The sequence below is a fragment of the Helicoverpa zea genome, chromosome 15, assembly GCF_022581195.2.
Source record: "Helicoverpa zea isolate HzStark_Cry1AcR chromosome 15, ilHelZeax1.1, whole genome shotgun sequence".
Classification (NCBI taxonomy): domain Eukaryota; kingdom Metazoa; phylum Arthropoda; class Insecta; order Lepidoptera; family Noctuidae; genus Helicoverpa; species Helicoverpa zea.
Genome location: NC_061466.1, coordinates 1,333,964 through 1,357,450, shown reverse-complemented (window position 1 = coordinate 1,357,450; position 23,487 = coordinate 1,333,964). Strand labels below are relative to the sequence as shown.

Sequence of the window (23,487 nt, the reverse complement as noted above, 5' to 3'; positions counted from 1 at the left end):
CTGGATTCGCTGTTGGGAAAATATTTTGAAAACAGCGAAGACCTCCTTGATACACACTCAATTATGTATTGCGCGGCTGTTGCTGCATGTCGTGTAGCTAATGTCAAATTCCCTGACAGTAACAGAGCTACACGACCAAAATCAGCGGTACCAGCTTGGCAGTGCAGGATTGAGCGTCGTATCGAGGGGGCCAGAGTACTCATCGGCAAACTATATTGCTTCAGGGAGGGTAATACCCGACCACGGGTGATGCGCTTTGTGAGACGTGCATTCATGGGGACTGGACTCAGTCCTCATGAATATATGCCGCGTATCGCGGAGCGCATCGACTTCCTGAAGCAAAAAGTCTGTGCATGGGCTAGCCGTATTCGAAGGTATAAACGACGGGTAGAACGTTACACCCAGAATCGTATGTTCCAGAGTGATCAAAGATGGGTATATAGAACTTGGGAGCGACCTGAGCAATACGTGATGGACGGGAGCCGGCCGGATGATGGTGCCACAAACACGTTTTGGCGCAACCTCTGGTCGACGCCCGTATTTCACGAGGAGGGTGACTGGACACGTGATGTTGAACGGAAGTGTGAACAAATACCAGAAATGGAGGAGGTCAATATTACCTCCTCCGACGTAGCCTGTGCAGTTCGTCCGATGCAAAACTGGAAATCACCAGGGCCGGATGGACTGCACAATTTCTGGTTAAAGTGGCTGCAAAGTTCACACCCCTGTTTAGCATCACAGTTTCAGTCATCCTTAGAAGCCGGGTCGCTCTCACAGTTTCTAACAACAGGAGTTACCCATCTGCTCCACAAATCAGGCAGTACCGCGGAACCCAAAAATTATAGACCGATCACTTGTTTACCGACGGTCTATAAACTTCTTACATCTATTTTGAGATTAAAAATAAACCAACATATTGAAAAATATTCAATTATGTCAGTTTCTCAAAATGGATGTAAGAAGGGGTCCCGTGCTACTAAGGAGCTGCTCCTCACTGATATGGTCATCAGCCAACAGGTTCGACGATCCCGAAAGAATTTGTCGACATGTTGGATAGACTATAAGAAGGCCTACGACTCGGTCCCCCATGCATGGCTTAGGAGGGTACTGGAGTTGTATAAAATAAATACAACTCTACGCGCCTTTCTTGCGTCATGTATGGAGCAATGGAGAACGGTTCTTCACTATCCAGGATGTAGACAAATTGAAGGGACCGGCGATCCTATTAAGATCGAGCGGGGAATATTCCAGGGTGACAGTTTGAGTCCACTTTGGTTTTGCCTGGCCTTGAACCCTTTGAGCACATTGCTAGAGGGTTCGGGGCTGGGCTATCCTTTGCGGAGAGGGGGTCAGGTTATATCCCATTTGCTTTATATGGATGATCTGAAACTGTTTGCCACTACAGAACTGCAGCTGATGAAGCTACTGAAGATCACTGAAAATTTCAGTAGTTGCATCAGGATGGAGTTCGGTGTGGACAAATGTGCAGTCATGCATGTAAAGCGAGGGGGAATTGTGGAATCTGAGGGAGTACAACTCTCAGATTCCATAAACCTGAGATCACTCTCCGCAAACGATACATATAAATACTTGGGTATGGCGGAGGGGTTAGGCATCAATGTGGCTGTCATGAAACAGTCATTACGGGAGCGTTTCTTTGGCCGCCTGAATAAGGTCCTAAAAAGTTCCTTATCAGGCGGCAACAAGGTTCGCGCCTATAATGGTTGGGTCATGCCAGTCCTGATGTACTCCTTCGGCATACTCAAATGGACTCAAACTGAATTGGATACCTTGGATAGGAGAGTCCGCACACTGCTGACCGCAGAACGAATGCATCACCCACGATCGTCGGTGATGAGACTGTACATCCCACGGAAATGTGGAGGCCGAGGCTTTTTAAATGCAAAGACGCTCCACAACCGTGAGGTGTGCAGTCTCAGAGAATATCTTCTCAAAAGCGACGTGGGTATGCATCGTGATATGGTAGCAGTGGACAAAGGACTCACCCCGCTATCGTTGGCAAATGAGAACTGGCGCAGACCTGTGGTACTAACTACCCATGATCGCAAGGAGGTATGGCAGAGCAAACAGCTACACGGACGCTTCTTCGGGGCTCTTCATGGTCCCGATGTAGACTTCAATGCGTCCGTATCTTGGCTACGCTTCGGTGACTTGTTTGGAGAAACCGAAGGGTTTGTATGTGCAATTATGGACGAAGTTATCCTTACGAATAACTACCGGAGATATATCGTGAAAGACGGGACGGTTGACATATGTCGGGCATGTCACCATCCGGGTGAGTCTATCAGACATATTACATCTGGTTGTTCTCGTTTGGCTAATGGTGAATATTTGCACAGACATAACCAAGTGGCCAAGATTATCCACCAGCAGCTTGCTCTGCAATACAACCTTGTAGACCTTGAGGTACCGTACTACAAGTATGCGCCCGACCCAGTTCTCGAAAAGGACCATATCACGTTGTACTGGGATCGATCTATCATCACTGACAGGACTATTGTAGCCAATAAGCCTGATATTGTGGTGATAGATCGATCAGCGCGCTGCGCGATGATAGTCGATGTCGCCGTTCCGCATGACGAGAACCTTGTGAAAGCTGAGAAAGAGAAACAAATAAAGTATCTCGACTTAGCGCACGAGGTTGTCGCCATGTGGAGTGTCGACACGGCTGTTGTTGTGCCGATTGTCGTTACGGCCAATGGTTTAATAGCCAAGAGCCTCGACGAACACCTCAGGAGGCTCTCGTTGGGCGGCTGGATCAAGGGACTGATTCAGAAGGCAGTACTCCTTGATACGGCACGTATTGTGAGGAGGTTTCTGTCTCTGGGACCCTAACCACCGGTACCTTGGACCCTGTGCCCGATATCGGTGGCAACCTATTTTTTATATTTTTAAATGTTTTTTATTTTTATATTTAATATTTAAAAATGTAAATTATATGCTTGAAAATAAATAAATAATAAAAAGGTAAAATATATATATATATAATAAATATTTTCTTTCTCTTCTTTTTAGGAATAGCACCTAAAAACAGAAGAAATGCCATTCTACTCACTCACAAATCATTCCTAAAACTACTTGTCTGTATGAAACTATTTTCGTCATTGTTTACAGCCAAAAAGGCAACAAACAAGCCTACACAGTACTGCTAGTAAATAAAATTGGCAAGTAAAAGTATTCGCATGTTGGGTATCGGCGCAGACGCACGTCAGTTGCACCGGGCGGGTGTTTGCCCCGCCAAGGATTTCGACCGGGCCACTGAACCCCCCGCTAATTACGCCGCCATTATTGTCCTTCGCTCTCCGACTATTAATACTCTGTTTACTGTTATTTAGGCCTGTTCTATCGTAATTGGGTAAGCCTTTATTCAAGCCTTCGCCATTCATGACGAATATTTGGCATTGTTTCTGTCCAGTTTTTGTGTGGAATCAGGTATATTTGCTGGCAAGTTCTTCGTGTGAAACTGCTTGCTTGGTCTTGCTTGGTATTTTTATCTTTAAATATACGTTGGTATAAATAAAATGCATTTATTTCTGCACCTATAAAGATCAAACTAACTGATACAGAAGTTAAAGCTATCTAATGATGTTCAACTAGTAAGTGTTCATCAAATACTTTACCTAAGTATCAAACAAACGTATACCACCGTACATACCCTATGTAATAAGTTTGTATATGCACATATCAATTACCAAAATTGCGAACACTTCACCACTGCCAACGACATAATTGTGCTAACCTATTGTTCTACATGAAACTGCCAAAGCCGCAGGGACTAAAATCATTATAACACACATCCGTCCATCGTTACACCATGGTGAAAGCAGGGGTGTGACCGGAGTCCTCGACCCCGATACAACCCTCCGTGACCCCGTACGACCAGGGCACCATGAAACGAGAGTAATACAATTAAACACCTACAGTACTTAGGGACTACCTGTCTCTTCCGATAGTATACCTAACTATGCTCTGAAAGCTGCTACCTGACTCTGCTCTTTGTACTAAAACAGGCTGTTTCCCGATTTTTTTTCACACGGATAAATATCTGGACCGTATGGGTAACTGTTCTATCAGATTTCCAAAATGTCATCAAAATCGGTTTATGTCTGTTACCGTGAAAGAGTAACAAAGACTTAATATTTGTTTGTTCGCCTCTTCGTTAAAGATCCTTAATAACAATTTCAGTTGTGAATACAGGAAGGCGGAATCGGACCTGCGAAAAGCAGCAGCCGACGTAACCGACCACTATGCCCATGGCTATGCCTTATGGGTATAGTAGGTAGTTATTACCTCGAGGTATTTCTGAATCCACACCTCACAAATCAAATAAATAATAATTACCTGTTCAAGTATTTTAGTACTTTTTATTGCCATTCTTATTGCGAGCCATTGCGTGCAAGCTACCACGGTACAACCTAAAATGTACCCCTACCTTATTTAGCAAAGTAAAAGCGTCCCCTCCCTTATCAAATGATATACAAATTAACAGTATAATAAAATACCCATTACGCTATTAATCGATAAAAGCCGAAAACAGAAAACAATATTGTCTGCAACACTACGACATTATAGGGATAAACTGACGCATATTAACGAGGACATTAACCTAAATAGGATAAACAATAAACGTTAGCGTCAGGAGCGCCGTCACAATTCTCCGATCCTCTCGAAATACATATAGAGAGTTGCTACCTAATTGCTACCAGCTACCATTAGTTGCTACCAATTGCTACCCTCGTGGTTTTGAAGATATTCAGCATCCAAAGGTGACAGCCATTCTGATATCAGGATGGCTGTCACTTTTCCCAGTGTGAAGAAACGGCGCAAAAGTATTGAGTTTTTTTTCACCCAGAGTTGCTACCTAATTGCTACCCTCCAGAATTAAATTTTGGGCCACAAAGATTTCCTGGATAAAAAGATATTTAAAAAATGAGTTTTTACGCCCTGCCAAATTAAATTAGCAAGCTGTCAGTTAATACAAATGAGTACTTTTGACGTAGGCGCTATCTATTATAATCCGACAGCTGATATAAATGCGGCCGAAAAGTGAACTAAAGCAAGCCGCCATCTTTGAACATCATTTTTGATTAGGTGTATTTATAAATGTTACCTGTTAAATGAAATTTCCCGAAATGCATGAAAAAAGTATTTATTATAATTACCTCAGCCTTCGATTGTTAACACGAAAACATCCAGTAAGGCCAGTCGTGTAAAAATCATACCCAAGTCTACGTAAAACATGAACTGATTTGGTCACAGTAAAACAATATTGATTTTATTAAAAAATATTTTTATTTCAGTCACTGACTTAAAATAGACTCTTTTGCAAAAAAAGCGCCCATACGAAATCTTAGTTTTAAGGACTAAAAAAAATTCAAAACACCGACGAACATTCTGCAAGCGATTAGTCCAAAACAAGGTTTACAAATTTTTTAGCAATTTTAAAATATTCAAATTTAGAATACACTCTCACGCATGCTTGGCTAACCTTTTTGATGCTAGAAACATACTACAATCATTACAACCCTTTGAAACACACATAAAGTCCTTAAAACTAAGATTTCGCATAGGTGCCCGCTTTTTTTGCAAAAGAGTGTATATCATACCCTGACATGATTTAATAAATTTTGAATTATTTCGTGTTAACAATCGAAGGCTGAGGTAATTATAATAAATACTTTTTTCATGCATTTCGGGAAATTTCAGTCAACAGGTAACATTTATAAATACACCTAATCAAAAATGATGTTCAAAGATGGCGGCTTGCTTTAGTTCACTTTTCGGCCGCATTTATATCAGCTGTCGGATTGTAATAGATAGCGCCTACGTCAAAAGTACTCATTTGTATTAACTGACTGCTTGCTAATTTAATTTGGCAGGACGTAAAAACTCATTTTTTAAATATCTTTTTATCCAGGGAATCGTTGTGGCCCAAAATTTAATTCTGGAGGGTAGCAATTAGGTAGCAACTCTGGGTGAAAAAAAAACTCAATACTTATGCGCCGTTTCTTCACACTGGGAAAAGTGACAGCCATCCTGATATCAGAATGGCTGTCACCTTTGGATGCTGAATATCTTCAAAACCACGAGGGTAGCAATTGGTAGCAACTAATGGTAGCTGGTAGCAATTAGGTAGCAACTCTCTATATGTATTTCGAGAGGATCGGAGAATTGTGACGGCGGTCCTGACGCTAACCAATAAACATGTAAAAGGGGAACAAATACTGCGGAAAATAATCAACAAATTGCAGGCAAATACGGTTTCATAGAGCATCGGACAGATAATCAGGAAACTTTTGTTTTTGTTGGAATTAATTTGATTAGACTGACAACAATGATTCTCAGTAGTCAGTGGGTATCTTTGGAAAAAATGACTTCACCTACAGAAGTATGCAAGAAGAAGACATCCATTAAACATTGAAAAGAGGGTAGGAGGATAATCTTGAGACTGATTAGTTAGAGCAACAAAACCAAGGCGAACCAGTTATTGCTACTACATATTTCCAATTCAACAACTGTCATTTAGCACAGGAATTATTGTGTTTCAACATCACAAAATAAAGCTTACAAATTGTGAGTAATGATATGTAATAACTTGGAATGGCTTTAAAAATGGTTGCTAAATATAGGTTGTGTGCAAAAAAAATGTGCGAACTACCTGCCCAGTCCTAAAATAGACCTTAATTAACATAATTATTGCGCCTACTTAGCAGATTTTTTATAAAATAATTGTAACGCAAAAACATAGGTACAACTTAAGTACCTACTTCCGAAAGTGCATTTGAACTTGTGTTCTTGATATCATTCTTACATTTTCTAGCAGATTGAACATCGATCTCCTCAGTGGCACTACTCTCCTGGTATCGAGGGAGCTTTCCATGGGGGAGCCTGACCTAGTTTCGACGAGGGTGCTCCTCTCACGGTGTGCACCATCGATCCATGGGGGACCTGTTCATATATGGCAAGCTATGGGAAAATATTAAGATTCTATGTGATTCTGTTTCTAATGTTTTTGTGTCATTGTTTTTTTAGCTACGTAACTTTTTTAGTCACTGAATTTTTGTTATTAGGATAGTGCCTTACTTAAATAAATGTCACTTATGTTAATAAAACTTTAATTTAAAAGGCGTGTAACGCAACAAAATACTCTCAATTTATTTATCGTCTTCAACACAGCACCATCCAGATCAGCACGGTGTTATTGCTGGAGAAACCGCAACAATCTATACTAATATTATAAAGAGGAAAACTTTGTTTGTTTGTTTGGTTGTAATGAATAGGCTCAAAAACTACTGGACAGTTTTTGAAAATTCTTTCACCATCCGAAAGCTACATTATCTACGAGTAACATAGGCTATATTTTATGCCGGTACGGGCAGTAGTTACCACGGGACGCGGGTGAAACCGCGGGAAAACGGCTAGTAAAAAAATAAAATTAGAAAGTCCAAAAAAAACATATTCTTAAACACTACACACGTAATTATGATAGGTCGCTGTAAATTGGAGTGCAAAGCAACCTTTCCCCTTTCCATTGTCTTTTATTCTTTGGATAATTACAGCAAAGTGCAGCAGGTGGTCGAACAAAAGTTAGTGCAACAGCCACATAATAATGTGGCTGGGCAACTTCAGCAAACATGTATAACACTCTTGTCAGACTTATTGCGCGGACCATAGGGCGTAGACCCTACTGAGTCACATTCGAACGTATTGCTTCTAGAATTATCATGACCACAGCTCGAGGAATTTCTGTATTAGTAATCCGTTGGCATTAAGGATAAGGCCGGTAAAAACTCGCAAGGTGTTTATGGTGAAGAAAAGCCTTTCTACCTTTTTACTGTTTATTGTCTTGCTCTTTGCTGTAAACTGGAAACGGCACACCATGCATATTTTGCCTCATCTCAAAAGCTTATGGCATTCCATAAAAGATGTCATAAGAATTCCAGATCTCAAAATTCGCCTTATGTCAGTTCATGAAGAATAGAAACGTCTAATCTTAGTCAAAAACTAAGTAACAAAGTAATAGAAACCTAAATCATTCAAATAATAATATGGTGTAGTGCACTAATTTCAATCACATAGATGTCATCTCGTTTTGATAACATATTCCCATAGTCGAAGCCAAAAAACCCATCACTACAACAATGAAGTTTTTTCCTAACCCAAATAAACGATAACAAAGGGCGCCAAAAAAAGATAAACAGATATCCACGTGTGACGCGAAGACGGCACCCACAGCTGGCGAAGATTCAAACCTTTGAATCTGAGCAGCTGGCGTCGACCTTATTATCCTAGATACCGCCTTAAGGAATCCTCGTCGAGCCAGTGAACGGCAACAAAGCCTTTATACATACACATATGCGGCCGTCAGCTGCCGGGACAGCTTGCGCCATAAAAAATAGGCCAATAACTCCGATGGCGAAAAAAAACTTAAAGAAATGTTAAAGATGGCGGCAGGTGCGGTGTCAGCTGCGCGCACGCACCTTTGTAATAATTGCATTGCGCCCGCGTTCGTTTTGTTTACCTCGCCGCGCCACATCAGTTTTGTATCGTTTTGTGTCGGCCGCGTTTGCGTGTGATCGACGATTTAAATTAAATAAGGAGCGATAAAATATAGGTGTATGCTGTTATAAGTTATGGCCGTGATAACTTATACTCATGTTAAACGTTCCTTTACGTTAGAAGATAAGAAACAGCTGTTTCATTTTATGACACCATGCGATGATTATGACTAATGCACAGTATAATTCTAGTATTATCAGGTACATACATAAACAATCTGACACTTACTAGGCAGGTACATTAAAATAGAGAATTGAAACTAGAAAGTATGGGCATACTATCTGATGCTTCAGTGGTTTCCCCAAATGTAACATTTCACTGTATGCCATTTGTCAGCAGAGTGAAATGAGCCGTAATAACAGTTGTTACATTACGCTACCGTTACGCTTCTAATCGCTGAAGGGTTCGACAGGAGTCGTCATTAATATATCTGTCATTATATAGATTCACACCATACCCAATTGCTTTAATTGAAAAAAAAAACAGACAAAGAATTGAGACCCTTCTCCTTTCTTTTAAGTACCTACGTTAAAAAAATTGATACGTAAATACATATTCATGTACCGTTGTAGGACCTATAGCTAGAAATTGCTAACATTGACAGCTAAACATAAACTTAGCATGAAAGTTACGACTACTTTTATTAACAATACTCTTGTTCCTGTAACGAAATATGGCAGTAGACTATTATAAAGATGTTTACACAAATAAATCCCATTATTGCGCTCCCCGTTGAGTGAAGAATGCCAACCTGATACATCTTGCAGGCGCCATGTTTAACAACGTAACTTTTTTTAAACGCAGCTCAGAGAGAGTTTGTTTTGTTCAAGAAATAGAGTGCACTTAAGTTGCTTTGTTTTAAATTGTACATTATAATAAGATAGCGTGTTCTGATAAAAAGGTGCGCCTTGATGTAACTAGTGTAGCTCAAACATTTTGTTCAGGCGTTTTGCCAGGGCCGCGATTCTCCTAATTTTACTTAAGCGTCATACGATTCACGTTCGACTAGATTCGACTGAGATCCGATCCCGACTCGATTACGATTGAAGGGTATGTGGCATTCCGCTATTTTTTCTTTGAAATAAACGTTTTTATCCTTTTCTGTCATTCAATAATGAATCATTTTGTCTGCAAATGATTTACGATTGCAAAATGATTGTACAGCAAACTACCGTATGGACCAAAATCACCAAAATAGCAGACCAATCGCACACCAATCAAATGTCAATCGAATGCGATTGGTCTTTTATTAGTAGCAGAATGCCCGATATGGTTAAAACTGCTATTGCGATTCGATTTCTACTCGATTTTGACATTATTAACTTAGGAGAATCGGGCCCCAGAGCGACTTACCTACCTAGATATATGTAGGTTGAACCTAATATTTAATCAATTATAATATTAGGAAAAGACATTTAATTTTTAGACAGCCATCGTGATAGATCGGACCTATATGTTGTCTGTGGTATTATCTAGAAACGGCAATAGGACGCTATATCATATATGGCTAAACACACTCGCAAGTTATTTTCTAAAATAAGTAGTGCATATACCTATTAGTTATAATTACTTACTTTTAAACCTAGTCGGTAATTCCAAAGGGTTGTTACCAGCTGTTTAGGTTTGAATTCATTAATTTGATATGCCTAATAAAGATAGAAGATTCATGTTGCTTAAGGTTCCATGTAAACATTTGCACCTGTCTAGGCTCACGCTAACACAAGCTGTAATATTATGTTGTCATAAAAATAATTTTAATGCATATTTATAAGGCGTGCTATAAGAGGGCATGTGTCTAACAGTGGACTGGATTATATTGTCTAGGGAGGACTTAGGCAGGCCAATCCAAAAGAGAACTGCCTTTGATACCTATATCTGCTTTTTATATAGAAGTTTGTATGGTTCTAATTTCAATTTAAAATGTATTTAAACATAAAAGAAAATGAAGAAAATTTCTAAACCATTAAAAATGTAGCGCCTTATTTACTCCTTCACCCTAATCAAATTCACATATCTCAAAATGCCCGTGTTCGAACACCAGTAGAAATAAATCATCCGCTCCAGTGGCCGACGCGCGCGCACGTGTCGCCGCATCTGCTCGCCTGGTACTTCATAATTAATCTACCTGCGGTTCCCTTATAACCCCTCCCACGTCACACGTGAAACACATCAATTTTTGATATTAAAGGTTTTTTACATCATTCATATTAAGGAATTAATTTATTGTACCTGTTAAGCAGTCTTTCTTTTATTAAAAGCCTTTTTCAATTTTGTAAGGAAGCGTTAAGCACTCGTAAAGAAAAGTTAGCAAGGTCCACTATTTTCAATTTCAAAGATTTTCTGTTACATTCTCTTATAGCAAAAATCTAGGGATAGTTGATCAGAATTAAATAATTATAAGCTAGGGCAGACAAGCCTCAGTGTATGCCTCTATGTAAAAAAAACTTAAAATTTAAGGGGGATTCATACACGGTCCTCATATCAGGAATTTCCAGAAAATATACTAACACACCGAAATTATGAGGAAATGACAACACCAAAATCAATATACTTGCATTTATTTTCAAACTTTACATATAATTTTTATGTTATTTTTTTTTACATTTACATATCCTTGGTAATTTAACGTTTTACAAACCTCTAAGACTTCCTTTATACATAATGTAATGTAACATGGTGATAATTTGATATAGAACTTTGTCGAACTCGCTACTTAGTTTTATGAAATTAATAAATGAATAAAAATAAGTTATTAGTTTAAATTCCAAAATTCAATTATTAAAATTACGGTTTTATCACACGAACTTCTTGCTTCATTCAATTTTTTAACACCTTTCAGGTTTTTCATGCATCTAAGTCGTAACAAAGAAATAAAAACTTTACTACACGATTTTTTTACATTTCTGTGCTCATAACAAAATGTTCGTGCGATAAATTCCACAAAGCATCGGAGTTTTCTACGCCAATAAACAATATTTAATAAAAGACAGGTGACTGTGGAATACTGTTTTTTATTGAATTTTAAAGACAATTATTGTATTTACAATATTAGGTATATTTCAAGATACTTATATCCATATTTTTCAAATATGAAAATATGTATTCTGGCATTCATATTGTGTACAATGATAAATAACTTAATAATAGTGACATAACAAATAGAAAGCCTGGTTAAGTTGTATGTAAACCCAAAATAAGATTACTAATTTAACAAAAAATCTATTTACTTATTTAAGACGCTAAGGTACGCAACAATTTATGTTTTTAATCATACGACCCTTGATTATGTTCGAAAGGTTTGCATGAAATATTTATTTGAATCGATAGTCCGAAGTACAGAAATGCAGCTATCGGTATCGACGATCGGAAATCCTAATGTGTTTTCACTACAAACACCTGCTGACATCGACCTAGATAACGCTCGCCCACACCACAAAGTTCCATATCAAATTAATTGTTTTCAACCGTAATTTGCTTACAACTGGTGTGTTCCGACCTACCTACCAATAAATATGAACCAGGTGGAAATACTTCATAAGCGATGCGACTGCCCCTTTCAACTATAACTTCGTGTTCTTAGGACACAGATTCGGTGTCAAACCTATCCGAATTTTAGGCCTATTCTACGACTAAGTGAAGATTATACAAAAATACAATTTCAAATTTTATATACCTTAAGCATTAACACTTAAGAGATCAGTTTTAAGACCCAGATAGTCCCGGATCTAAAATTTGAAATGCATATTTTGAGACACATGGATCACCAAGAGCCTAAGTATGATAATGATTTCTACCTTACACAGTGTTACAGTAATTAGGCAAGATATAATTTTATACATTCTAATATTATGGGAAATTCATCGCGTCTCCGATTTGTATGAGAGGGTCAGTAATGCAGTCGGCTCGGCCCGGTGACACATCTGTCCAATCGACACTAGTAAGTAACCTAAGTTGGATAGGAACATCGAGTATTGTTAGCTTTGAGAAGTGTTGGTGTCTCGCTGTGAGCTGCTCGGTTTGCCTTACATCAGCAGGCGGGCGGGGCTCGTGTGACGTCACGCCGCCCGTCGGCCCCTCGCCCGCTGCACTCGAGCCCGCGCCCGCCTATTTACAAATATACTCAACAAACTCGATTAAGTAACACTAGTATATCCACTATGCCATTCCTATTGAAAAATATCTTCATAAAAACTTCTCACTCTGGTATCATTGTAGAATTAATAAAAATCCCCGATATCTCTACCAGGGTTGTCCCTGCCTAGTGCGTATTACAAAAATAAGATCGACACGACATCTCAATGTTCAATAGGTCACACATTTCCACTCCGCAGAGTCGTCTTATCTTAGCACAAGTAGTGTTCATCTACAACTCGCAACTACTCCACTACTTACAGACTGGACGTAATCTTATGTGTTAGTAGTTTAATGACATTTTCAATCCCATTGTTTATCATTGTACACTTGAGCAAACCGCAAACAGAACAGAATACATACAGCACTCAGTCAAAATAAAGTTTTAATAATAAAATAATTTAATGTACTCATTCTCTCACAACCGCTAGGTGTGACGCGGGCCTAGGGCCGCCACACACACGCGTACTGTAGGCTACGCTACACACACTACGTCTAACGTCTGCCACACTCACTCACTAAGTCCTCAGTAGCGAGCATGTTCCCCAGTTAAAAGCGGCTCATATAAAAAGGTCAGCACTATAAAAAAAAAACACTTCTTCCAAAAGCAGAAAATAAAAGTATTATTCTTTAGAACTCATTCACTATATACAAAAAAATATGTGCTTAATCAATTCAAAGATTCTTGCATTGTCAACATAGATGGAATATCCCTTTAAGGTCTAATGTATTTGGATTACTAGATGATTATAGAAACATGTAGTAAAAGGATCCCCTTATATCGATTAACCCAATTTAAAATCACATCATTTGGCGAAATATATATTCAGCTATTTGTCTGAGTATTAAATATACTACAGCTTATAGCAAAGTTCTTAAACTTACATGCTTATTTACAAAATTTACAAAAGAATAAAATCAATGCAATAAGAAAATTGCGTTTAACAAACATGCAACATCATTATTCACTCAGGTAATTTTGTACACAGATGAAAACTAAACATTTTGTAAATAATAACTTATCCATTAACTTCACAGTAGCAAAATAATTTACTTTTAGTTACATAATATGTATTTTTAAATGTACACCGCCCATTGTCTCTGTCATACGACTGTTTTATGATAGCATGTGACATTCGAAAAACATCCACTGTGTCTTCTCGTATGGAAATGTTACACTACACTGCAATACAAATCAAAGGCACACAACTCCGACTGATCCTTTATATGCTGATGTATTATCTAGAATGTAAGAACTTTTAATGGTATAACTATATATTTTATACATAGATCTCGTACAATCATATTTATGTGACACTATGAAAAATATTATCATCAATTTCGACATAAATAAAAAAATAAACGCTTCAACTTACTATCGAACAATGTCGTATCACGATCACATCACAGTACCAGGCGCGCAGAGCGGCGCGGAGCTAGTCGAAGTCGATGTCCATGTTGTACTGCCGCTCGCGCTCCGCCGAGTTCAGCGACGACGACGAGTTCGACGTCGACGAGTTGGTGTTGGAGGGCGGCGCCCACACCCCGCCCGCCGTCACCGACGACGCCGTGGACATGCTGCCCGACGAGCTGCTGGACTCCGCCAGCCCCGCCCAGCCCGCCAGCCCGCGCCGCGGCAGCCGCCGCACCAGCAGCTGCGTCAGCGACGCTGCAACAAAACACGTGTCAGTCTCGACCATATACAACTATTACGAATCAAATAACCAGTGGTAAACTCTATCAAGCCTCAGGTTAGCGAAATGGAGAAAGCGGCAATTATTTTTAACAGAAAACTAACTGAATCGTCAGTCAGATACCTTCGATTGACGACCAGGGGCCCGATTCTCCTAAGTTAATAATGTCAAAATTGAATCGCAATATGATCGCAATTATATAGAGTATAAGACTATAAGACCAATCGTATTCCAACGAAATTCGATTGGTTTGCGATTGGTCTGCTATTTTGGTGATTTTGGTCTATACAGTAGTTTGCTCTACAATCATAAATCATTTGCAGACAAAATAATTCATTATTGAATGACAGAAAAGGATAAAAACGTTCATTTCAAAGAAAAAATAGCGGAATGCCACACATACACTTCCATCGTAATCGAATTTTATTAATGACATTGTTTATTGACATTTATAAATTATAATTGTATTTTTTTAAATTAATTTTTATTATTATTGTTGTGAATGTGAGTATCGTGTATGCGAGCAACATTATATATTCTTATAACATAAATACTGTCTGGCGGGTTTGAGTATTTTTGAATGGCCTACGCAAATGTTCTGCAGATCTGGTATCGTCGTGTGACAGGTCGTTGAGCTCCCTAAGATATGGTTGAGCTACACGACGACTGATGCATGCGTGCCGTCTGTTGGGACTGGTCAGCTCCAGCCTGATGTGGCTCTTTCCTCAAAAGGCCATTCCAGACCGCGTACATGGTGACACTCACACATAATATTATTTGATTTAAAACATGTTTGGACTTTAAAAGAGACTATGACCCTTGAGTTTGTTTCGGCGTTTCTTCTCTGGGATCAGTCAGTTAGGAAATGCCGACCTCAGCGTTCTTAAAATGACGTGTAAAAGTGATGTAATGTCCAACTTGCAAAATAAACGATTTCATTTCATTTCAGTCGTGATAGGATCGCAGTCGAATGTGAATCGTATGTTGCTTAAGTAAAATTAGGAGAATCGGGCCCCTGAAAAGGCTTGATTGGCGCCATCGGTATGGTTGAAACTATTGATCAATCGATCGTCTATAGATCGATTGATCTGACAAAAAGCCATAATTGTGGTATAAGTACATGCTTAAAATGAGTTTCAATGAAAGCAAGGTAATTAGGCAAAAACAATGGTACTCAGCTTGCCGGTTAGACTGGCAGCCGACCCCAACATAGTTGGGAAAAAGGCTCGGGTGATGATTGAGACAATAAGGTAATTAGTAGAGGTACTAGGATAGCATGTTAGTGTGCAGTAAGTCTTACATAAGGACTCACGGTACTGGCTGGCGGAGGTGTCGGTGGGCGGGGCCTGCGTGGAGGGCGTGGTGGCGCCGGTGGTGGTGGTGCTGGCGCTGGTGTCGGTGGCCGCAGTGGGCGGCGGCGCGGGCGCGGGCTCGGCCGCGTCCGCCGCCTCCTCGGGCAGCAGCGAACGCCGGCAGATGGGACACGTGGCGTGTAGCTGCAGCCAGGGTGTGATGCAGTTCGCGTGGAAGATATGGTCGCACTCTAACCGAGATACTGACTCGCCTGGAATCATCAACAACATTATGAGAACTCAAATTAAAATCCATAAAAAATACATATTATTTTAGTCATTCATAAGATATAAAGATTGGTGGCGAGCGTCAAGAGTTTTTTCTCTGTCTCACGACGAGCACAAAAGTGACTGCATGTGAAAGTTGTGATAACCGATTTTGGATTCTATTTCAATGAAGACAATGTCGCTAATGGACTACTAAAATGCTTTGCCCTGCTTTTCGCCATGTGCTTGTACACATAATTTATACCACTTTTTTAGATATCCTATAGAACTACTGACGCCTATTACACTTCTGTATTACCAGGACAGCATAATCTGCAAGAGGTAACTCACCAGACTGAAAGTTCTCCCAGCAGACAGAACACGATGTGTTGGCGGCGACTTGTTCTTCAGTGACGACAACTGAAGGCAGGGCTGCTATCTGTTCCCGGGGAAGGGGCGGAGGCCCTGCATTTTCTAGCTGTCCTAGCAATTGTGTTACTACTGCGTCGAGACCTGGAAGAAGGTATAAGCATTGGGTTATGACATCTTACTACTGTTAGTGTGGTAAAAAAAAACGCAATATGAAAAAAAAAAACATAAAAATTTAGAAACAATACTAAATCTTATTTAAAACATAGGTACCAATGCAAAATTTCATGAACATATCAGGGGCAAGAGAGAGAGAATACTTTTGTCTAGGTGAGTTTTTAAAACCTTGCCTTCGTGATACAAAAAAAAACGAATACAAAGGATAAAGAAAATTCTTTTTTAAGTTTTATGGGAAAGTCTCGAAAACCACTGCACCAACACTTCTCAAAAATTCAAAACGAGAGGCATAAAATTGAAAATGGAACACGCAACACCACCGAACTAAAACCTTCGTAGCGAGGGCGCAACCAAAGAGGTAAAAGCAAAACAAGGAGGTTGTAACCTTCACCGCCAAACACGTAGTCGCCGGGCGCGCCCACCAGCACGAAGGGCGCGCCGGCCGTCACGGCGCCCGCGCCCGCCCGCGCGCCGCCGATCATCCACACCAGCTGCTCCATCAGCGTCTCGCGCCGACCCGCGCCGCTGCAAGTAAAAAAAAGCAATTGGAAGTTATTCACTAACTCATTTCACACGTATGAAGTTAGTTGTATGGCTGTGTAAGTAGAAGTATTGGAAACAAAATTGCGATGGCGTTCGCAGAATCATAGTAAAGGGCTACATCATTTTCAGGTAAGGAATTAAGCGAATCTCAATCCAAGGATCATTACATGCTCCCTTGCTTGTGGGCCCGCCAAAATAGGAACAGTTGACAAAAAGCTAGGGATTATCAAGCTTAATAATCCCTAGGTTTTTACCGACATTCTGACGCAACACGTGTTAAAGTTCCTATAATATGTAGTGGTATATCAAAATCTCTGTTCAGCTTTCAAAAGCTCTTGTCTTTTCTTAAATTGGAATGGATACCGATGACTCGACATCGTACAGTAAAAACAAACAGTACATTATTAATTACTTAATCAGTACAGTTTTTACTTTGTTTTATTAAATTCCGCTTGATTGCAAATAGTATCCTCAAGTAGATTTCGAAACACGTTCACCTGTCGGTAACATATCTTGCAATTGCCAACCATTGTTTTTTCGGATGTAAAGGGCGATGACCAATATAAAATTTCATCATATATTGGTGTGCAACTAGGACTCGTAGTAAAAGAGTTCTTGCAACAATTTAATTATACTTCGGCCGTTCAGAGAATGCGTTCCTGACACCTATCAGTTAGTCACGACTAGTGATGGGCACAACATAACACTGAGTTCGTTACCGTTCCTTCAAAATGAACCGCCGCATTATTTTAAGATTATTTTCGTTTTAAATTGGCGGAATCATTTGTTTTATATTTTAGTTATTTAAGTGGAAACCAAAAAAAGGTAATATTCATATAATAAAATTGTTTTATTTATTCTTTGTTACAAGTACATTGAATTGAATGTGCGAACAGAATATTAATCAGACTCCGATTTGCTTGAGGAGGTGGTGTCTTCATCATCATCTTCGCCTACATGTATAATTATATTATTATCAATAACAGAATCAATCCTGATATCTCGGTCTAACAAAAGCCGGGTAATCAAATAAAAACAGATCGAAAACACTTGAAAAACGTGGTCTATGCGCACGAAACGACAACGGACGACTGTTTTAGCGTCACAAAATGGCGGCCCATAACGCCATTTGGGGTTACCATTTTTAATCTAAGTATAAAAATGCGGTTTGGTCATAGTTTTATTTTTATATTTCATAAACGTTATAATTAAGTCTTATAGTCCATTATTTTCCAATTCTTAAAAAGAAAATCAAAACGTATTATTTTATATTATAACTGTATAAGAACAGATTACGATACTTGCCTGTTATTTTTAGCACAGCACTACAAAATATAAACCGCTGACATAACCTTGTAATAGCGCAGTATAGATTTAGAAAAATATTGTTTACCAAGTTATTTGACACTCAGTTTGGCACAAAATTATAACATTCATTGATTATTGATATAATAATGTTGTTTTAATGCTCCTCAATTGTTAAAACGGTAAACAACCAGCAAAAATATTTTTATCGTAACTGCAACGCCATTGCAAAGTTACGTCGTCAGTTCAATCGCGACGTGTCAGGAACGCATTCTCTGAATGGCCGAACTATAACATACTCACCGTTAGTAAAAATCAGAATAAGCACATGGCATTGAACTTCCAAAATAATGCGAAAACTACCTAACGAGTTTATCGAAAAGTAGGACCCGGGACAGTTGCTGTTCATTGTTATGTCGAAAAACATTATTTTGAAAAAGTGCGTATCCATGCGTGTTTGTTAGTATTTTATGGTCATTGGACACACAATCCAAAATGTATGCACCCCTTGGGATATTCAATGGAATTTGCGTGCGATATTGCTATTTATTTGTATATTGAATATTGTATATTTGTTTTCAATACTATTTAATGCTGGCTAGACTCTTGGGACTGGTGGCCTTTTTTTTTTTTTCTTTTATTAAGGACGTCAAAAATCATCAAATGACCCCTCCCGCTGTGGGTTAGCAGCGGTGAGGGAGTGTCAGACTCTTTTTGACTAAAAACCGTTTTGTTCCGTCATAGGCCTTTTATGTACCAGGGCCGCGGTATCTCTTTCGAACAACCCGCAGCCCGACGTCTCGCTCGAACATCTACTACTATTATATAATTAGGGCGAGTGTTCTGTAGGTAATTCCCTATTTGTGCCCTACTATGTGTGTCTGTCTTTTTATTTATTTGTTACTATGTAAAAAAATAGAGACGTATTTATTATTGTCTGCCAAGTTGAGTAAACTTACCGTAACCGGCCGCCTGACATTAGGAATGCTAGATCGTTCAACATTGGAGGGGTGCCCTGAAAACAGAAAAATTCAAGGTTTTAGACAGAGTTATCAACATAAGTTATAATTTTTTTGTTAATTTATGTGAGTTTGCAAGAAGCGTATTAGATTAATTTAAAGTGAACTTGTTTCGTCGATACGTCAGCAGAAAAAAAATCGCTGACGTAAAATATACGCGAGTACAGGTTCGATGCAAAGCATACAATAATTGATATAAATTGTAGAGGAAATAACCACATAAATACAAATGCTACCTACATAGATAATACTTTTACTAATGTTAAGCAAACACATGGCCAGCCCAGTAATCACTATAACCTTGACCTTTTGAAGGACACCAATAAAGTAGAGAGTACTTATGTCACGACGGGGCACTTTGGAAAAATACGCCTACGTTCCATAGAAGGTATATTCTAACAACGTGTTCAATTAATTTTATAACATTGTCGTAAAAAATAAAGTTGTGAAAGTCTGGTGGCTGTATATGATGTCGAGTAGTAAGAGCGCAGTTTTCTGTCTGCGCAGAATTTTAAGCTCCTGTATATTTTTCATCCGTTTAAATTCCCTGTTTCTCTGCTATTCTCATATAATAACAAATTGGTCCTATTGATGCGATCCTCGGCATGAGTAGGTAGTTTATAAGTGACGTCATATGACGTGACATTTACGTATGAGTATGTAATCCACAGTCAGCATATTAGTCTAATCATTGTGCAATAGTACCACAACTAATCCACCAAAAATAATTGCAATTAACGTAGAAACAAGACCGTAATTCATTGTAAAAAATGAGTTTCAGTCATCATCCTCCGAGCCTTTTCCCAATCATGTTGGGGTCGGCTTCCAGAAAAAATGAGTTTCAGTCAAAATAACAAATCTTATGCGCAAAAATATTTTTATGTAAATAAACTAAAATGATAACAGAACGTAAACAACCGTCTAGAACTTTCATGCAAAACAACATTAAAATTCTTATCAGCGTTTCCGAGAGGGCAATAAGGCGGAGATAAACATCGGCTAACGAATCGATCTAATCTATTAATACAGTGTTAGCCACGTGGGTTTGTGAAGCTGTACCGTAGGTCCGTAGTTGATCATACGGTGGAAAGTTCACAACATACGTTATCACGATACGGTGGGTGACACGTCGAGCCGACGTCACGTGGCGACCGTGCCTCACGCGACCGCGATAACGAACGTTGGCGAATTAGAACAACCACATCCCGGGGGATCCTGACATACTTATTAACAACTTCACATGTGGTACCATTATACCACTGTTGTTCTAGTAACATCTATGTATGTCCACATAATTAAATATTTCATAATGTTGAATTATATTTTTTATACACAGATTTGCTATTTGATAATTTCGTGCTGAATTCTAGCAAGTCTTGTGTTATATTATGTAGTAAATTAAGTACAGAAGAAATAAGAAAGCAGTTTGTAACACTGTATAACAAACATAGTAATCATCATCCTCCGAGCCTTTTCCCAATCATGTTGGGGTCGGCTTCCAGTCTAACCGGATTCAGCTGAGTACCAGTGCTTTACAAGAAGCGACTGCCTATCTGACCTCCTCAACCCAGTATCCCGGGCAACCCGATACCCCTTGGTTAGACTGGTGTCAGACTTACTGGCTTCTGACTACCCGTAACGACTGCCAAGGATGTTCAATGACAGCCGGGACCTACAGTTTAACGTGCCATCCGAAACACAGCCAATGGTGTCTAAGATATACTTAGAAAGTACATACAAACTTAGAAAAGTTGCATTGGTACTTGCCTGACCTGGGATCGAACCCGCGCCCTCGTACTTGAGGTTGGTCCTTTACCCACTAGGCCACCACGACTCTTATAACAAACATAGTAATAGTGTGTTATATTTGTCACACCAAATTATCATAAAAAAACAGGTTAATTACAGATTATAGATGCCATTTTCTGAAAATAACTTATTACAAAATCCAGTTATGACATCACAAAAGTTATTTTCTTTTTTGAAAGTTTATCTTCAGTTTGATCAGATTATCATTGAAACCAAGTGACTATCAAGCATGCAAATTATAGTAGTATCAGATAATAATTGTAAACATTTTCAAATGAGTCATGCTGATGGCTAGTTAGCTGTTCACATTTCATTGGACATACTGTATAACCTCCGTGACAAATTAAAACTCAACTTTGAAGGACAGTAAAGGGATCTTCATAACAAATGCAGAAGAATGTGAAAGGTTTATAATTTTATTATAATGTACTGAAATGGTCATTAAAGACTGTGATATCAGTCCAACATTTGTTTAAGTAATCAGTCATTCACTGATTTAATATAAAAATAATAGTAGAAGAACAATAGCATATTACAAAGTATGTATTGTGTTACAATTCTTCAGTAGTATTGTAACTTGTTGTTATATTGTTAACTTTGGTACTAGTTCTTCATACTTATAAGTCAGACAAGATAAAACTTGTTGCTGATACTTGCATATCAGTTTTGCCAGTTATTTTGAAAACAATCTGTCACATATACTTTTATCAGGTACTAGTGCCTAATTAATTAAACGATTATTAGTAGTATTAAGTAGATCTACCAAGGGTGTATAAAAGGGTTATTGACCTATAGTATCAGTTTATATATCAAAGAACATACTTGTGACAAATGGTGAATGTCGTCTGAGTCGTCCAGGTTGCTCATGTCATCGATATTGCTCATATCATCAATATTGCTCATGTCTGCATCGCTGAAGTCGTCTCCGGACAATGCCAGGCCCTCTGTCTCATTCTCAAGCTGTTCGATGAAACCACTTGCGCAGTATGGGCATGTGTAATCCTGAAATATCATGGTAAATACTTTTTATTTTTGTTCAACTCTTAGTTGCAGGGATATGTCTTGTATAGAAAGCATATTTGTTGGCTCAATTACTAGAACTATAAATACAATACTGTTGTCGTTTCTAAAAGAAAAAGTTGGTGGAGATAACAAATTGCATTTAACATTGCACAAATATTATGGATGATGAGTAATACATTGTTATGTTCAGCATTATGGTAACACCTTATCCTTGGTGGTTCTGTTTTGGAACTTATTAAAGCAGTTCCTTTTGACATCAATAACATTCCTCACGCTATTGTGGGTTGTATAAATTTACATAGGCGAGTACATAAATATACTTAGGTACTGGGCAGGGTCCACAATGCAAAACGATGCATAACAAATGATGTAACTGTGTGAAATTGACAATTTCCGTCAATCCCGACCCCTGAACAATTTTCCAAAGAAATGTCACGCAGTATTGTGAACCGACCGGCTGCACCAATAGCCTCATTGGAAATTAGCCACGGAAATATCGCCCTTTTCTAAACAACTGCATTAAAACGCATTCTAATGGTTCACCATCCAAGTACATATCATATTGAGACGAAAAACACTAGAGGGATGTCCATTTAAGGTCAAATATAACCAAAACTATTGATTTTTACCTGCAAAACATCTTCGAATTCAATGTTACACCTGTGGCAGAAAAACCGAGCGGTAGGTCTCCGCTCTACCAAAGCGTCAGCCATTTTTAGGATATATGTTCACAGTTTCACCAACAGATATTTAAACTTTAAATATGTGCTTGAGGATTGTGCTTTCAAACTCTCAACAAAAATTTAACAATCGCCATTTTTTTATAAGACATGCAGAGTCTATGGTCCGGATTTTTTTTTCTTTATAAAGTCACAGATGATTCAACGACACAGACTATAAAACAAAAGGTCGAAGTCTATGGTTATAGTTTTAATTACAGCGAAGAACAATCATTTGTTATATAATAGGTTTTAATAATATAATATCGTGTCTATTTTTAAATACGTATTTTCAATTAATTCCAAAACTTTTTGTGAGTTGAATCCTCAGCGCGTTGTTTTTACACCTATAAGCGAATTTAATCACACCAATTTTTTTTTTTTTTCATTATAAAAACTACCTATTATAAACACCAAAATAATGTTTTCATGTTTGTTTGTTGCTATCAACACATCTTGCAATATTTTTTAGCTATAAATGATCTATGGTATGTAGAATTTTCAAGCTGCAAGCATAAAAAATAAGACATGGATACAAATATTAACACTTGCAATACCA

At 38.6% G+C, this 23,487-nt stretch overlaps 1 protein-coding gene across 4 annotated transcripts; it reads right to left on the bottom strand.

Annotated features, from left to right (window-relative positions):
• Window positions 1–11,122: 11,122 nt before the first annotated feature.
• LOC124636774 (E3 ubiquitin-protein ligase RNF126-like) lies at window positions 11,123–23,487 on the bottom strand. 4 transcript variants are annotated; one of them, XR_006985152.1, is made up of 8 exons: window positions 22,839–23,487; window positions 22,009–22,188; window positions 19,318–19,373; window positions 16,896–17,035; window positions 16,316–16,477; window positions 15,706–15,969; window positions 14,088–14,380; window positions 11,123–13,953 (listed from the first exon to the last, which is right to left on the bottom strand). XR_006985152.1 is itself a non-coding variant. In XM_047172910.1 (7 exons), the coding sequence occupies exons 1-7, from the start codon at window positions 22,920–22,922 to the stop codon at window positions 14,148–14,150; spliced, it is 1,119 nt and encodes a 372-aa protein (XP_047028866.1). In that variant the 5' UTR covers window positions 22,923–23,487; the 3' UTR covers window positions 11,123–14,147. The 4 variants fall into 4 exon arrangements, 2 of the variants coding, with proteins under 2 accessions (XP_047028866.1, XP_047028868.1); XR_006985153.1 differs by having other exon boundaries at window positions 15,718–15,969; XM_047172910.1 differs by having other exon boundaries at window positions 11,123–14,380.

Excerpts from the sequence above, each read along its gene's own strand:
- LOC124636774 (XM_047172910.1), bottom strand. The coding sequence starts at position 22,922 with ATGGCTGACGCTTTGGTAGAGCGGAGACCTACCGCTCGGTTTTTCTGC. Across the intron at positions 22,189-22,838 it reads AATTCGAAGATGTTTTGCAG|GATTACACATGCCCATACTG; the intron begins GTAAAAATCAAT and ends ATGATATTTCAG. Across the intron at positions 16,478-16,895 it reads CTACGTGTTTGGCGGTGAAG|GTCTCGACGCAGTAGTAACA; the intron begins GTTACAACCTCC and ends ACCTTCTTCCAG.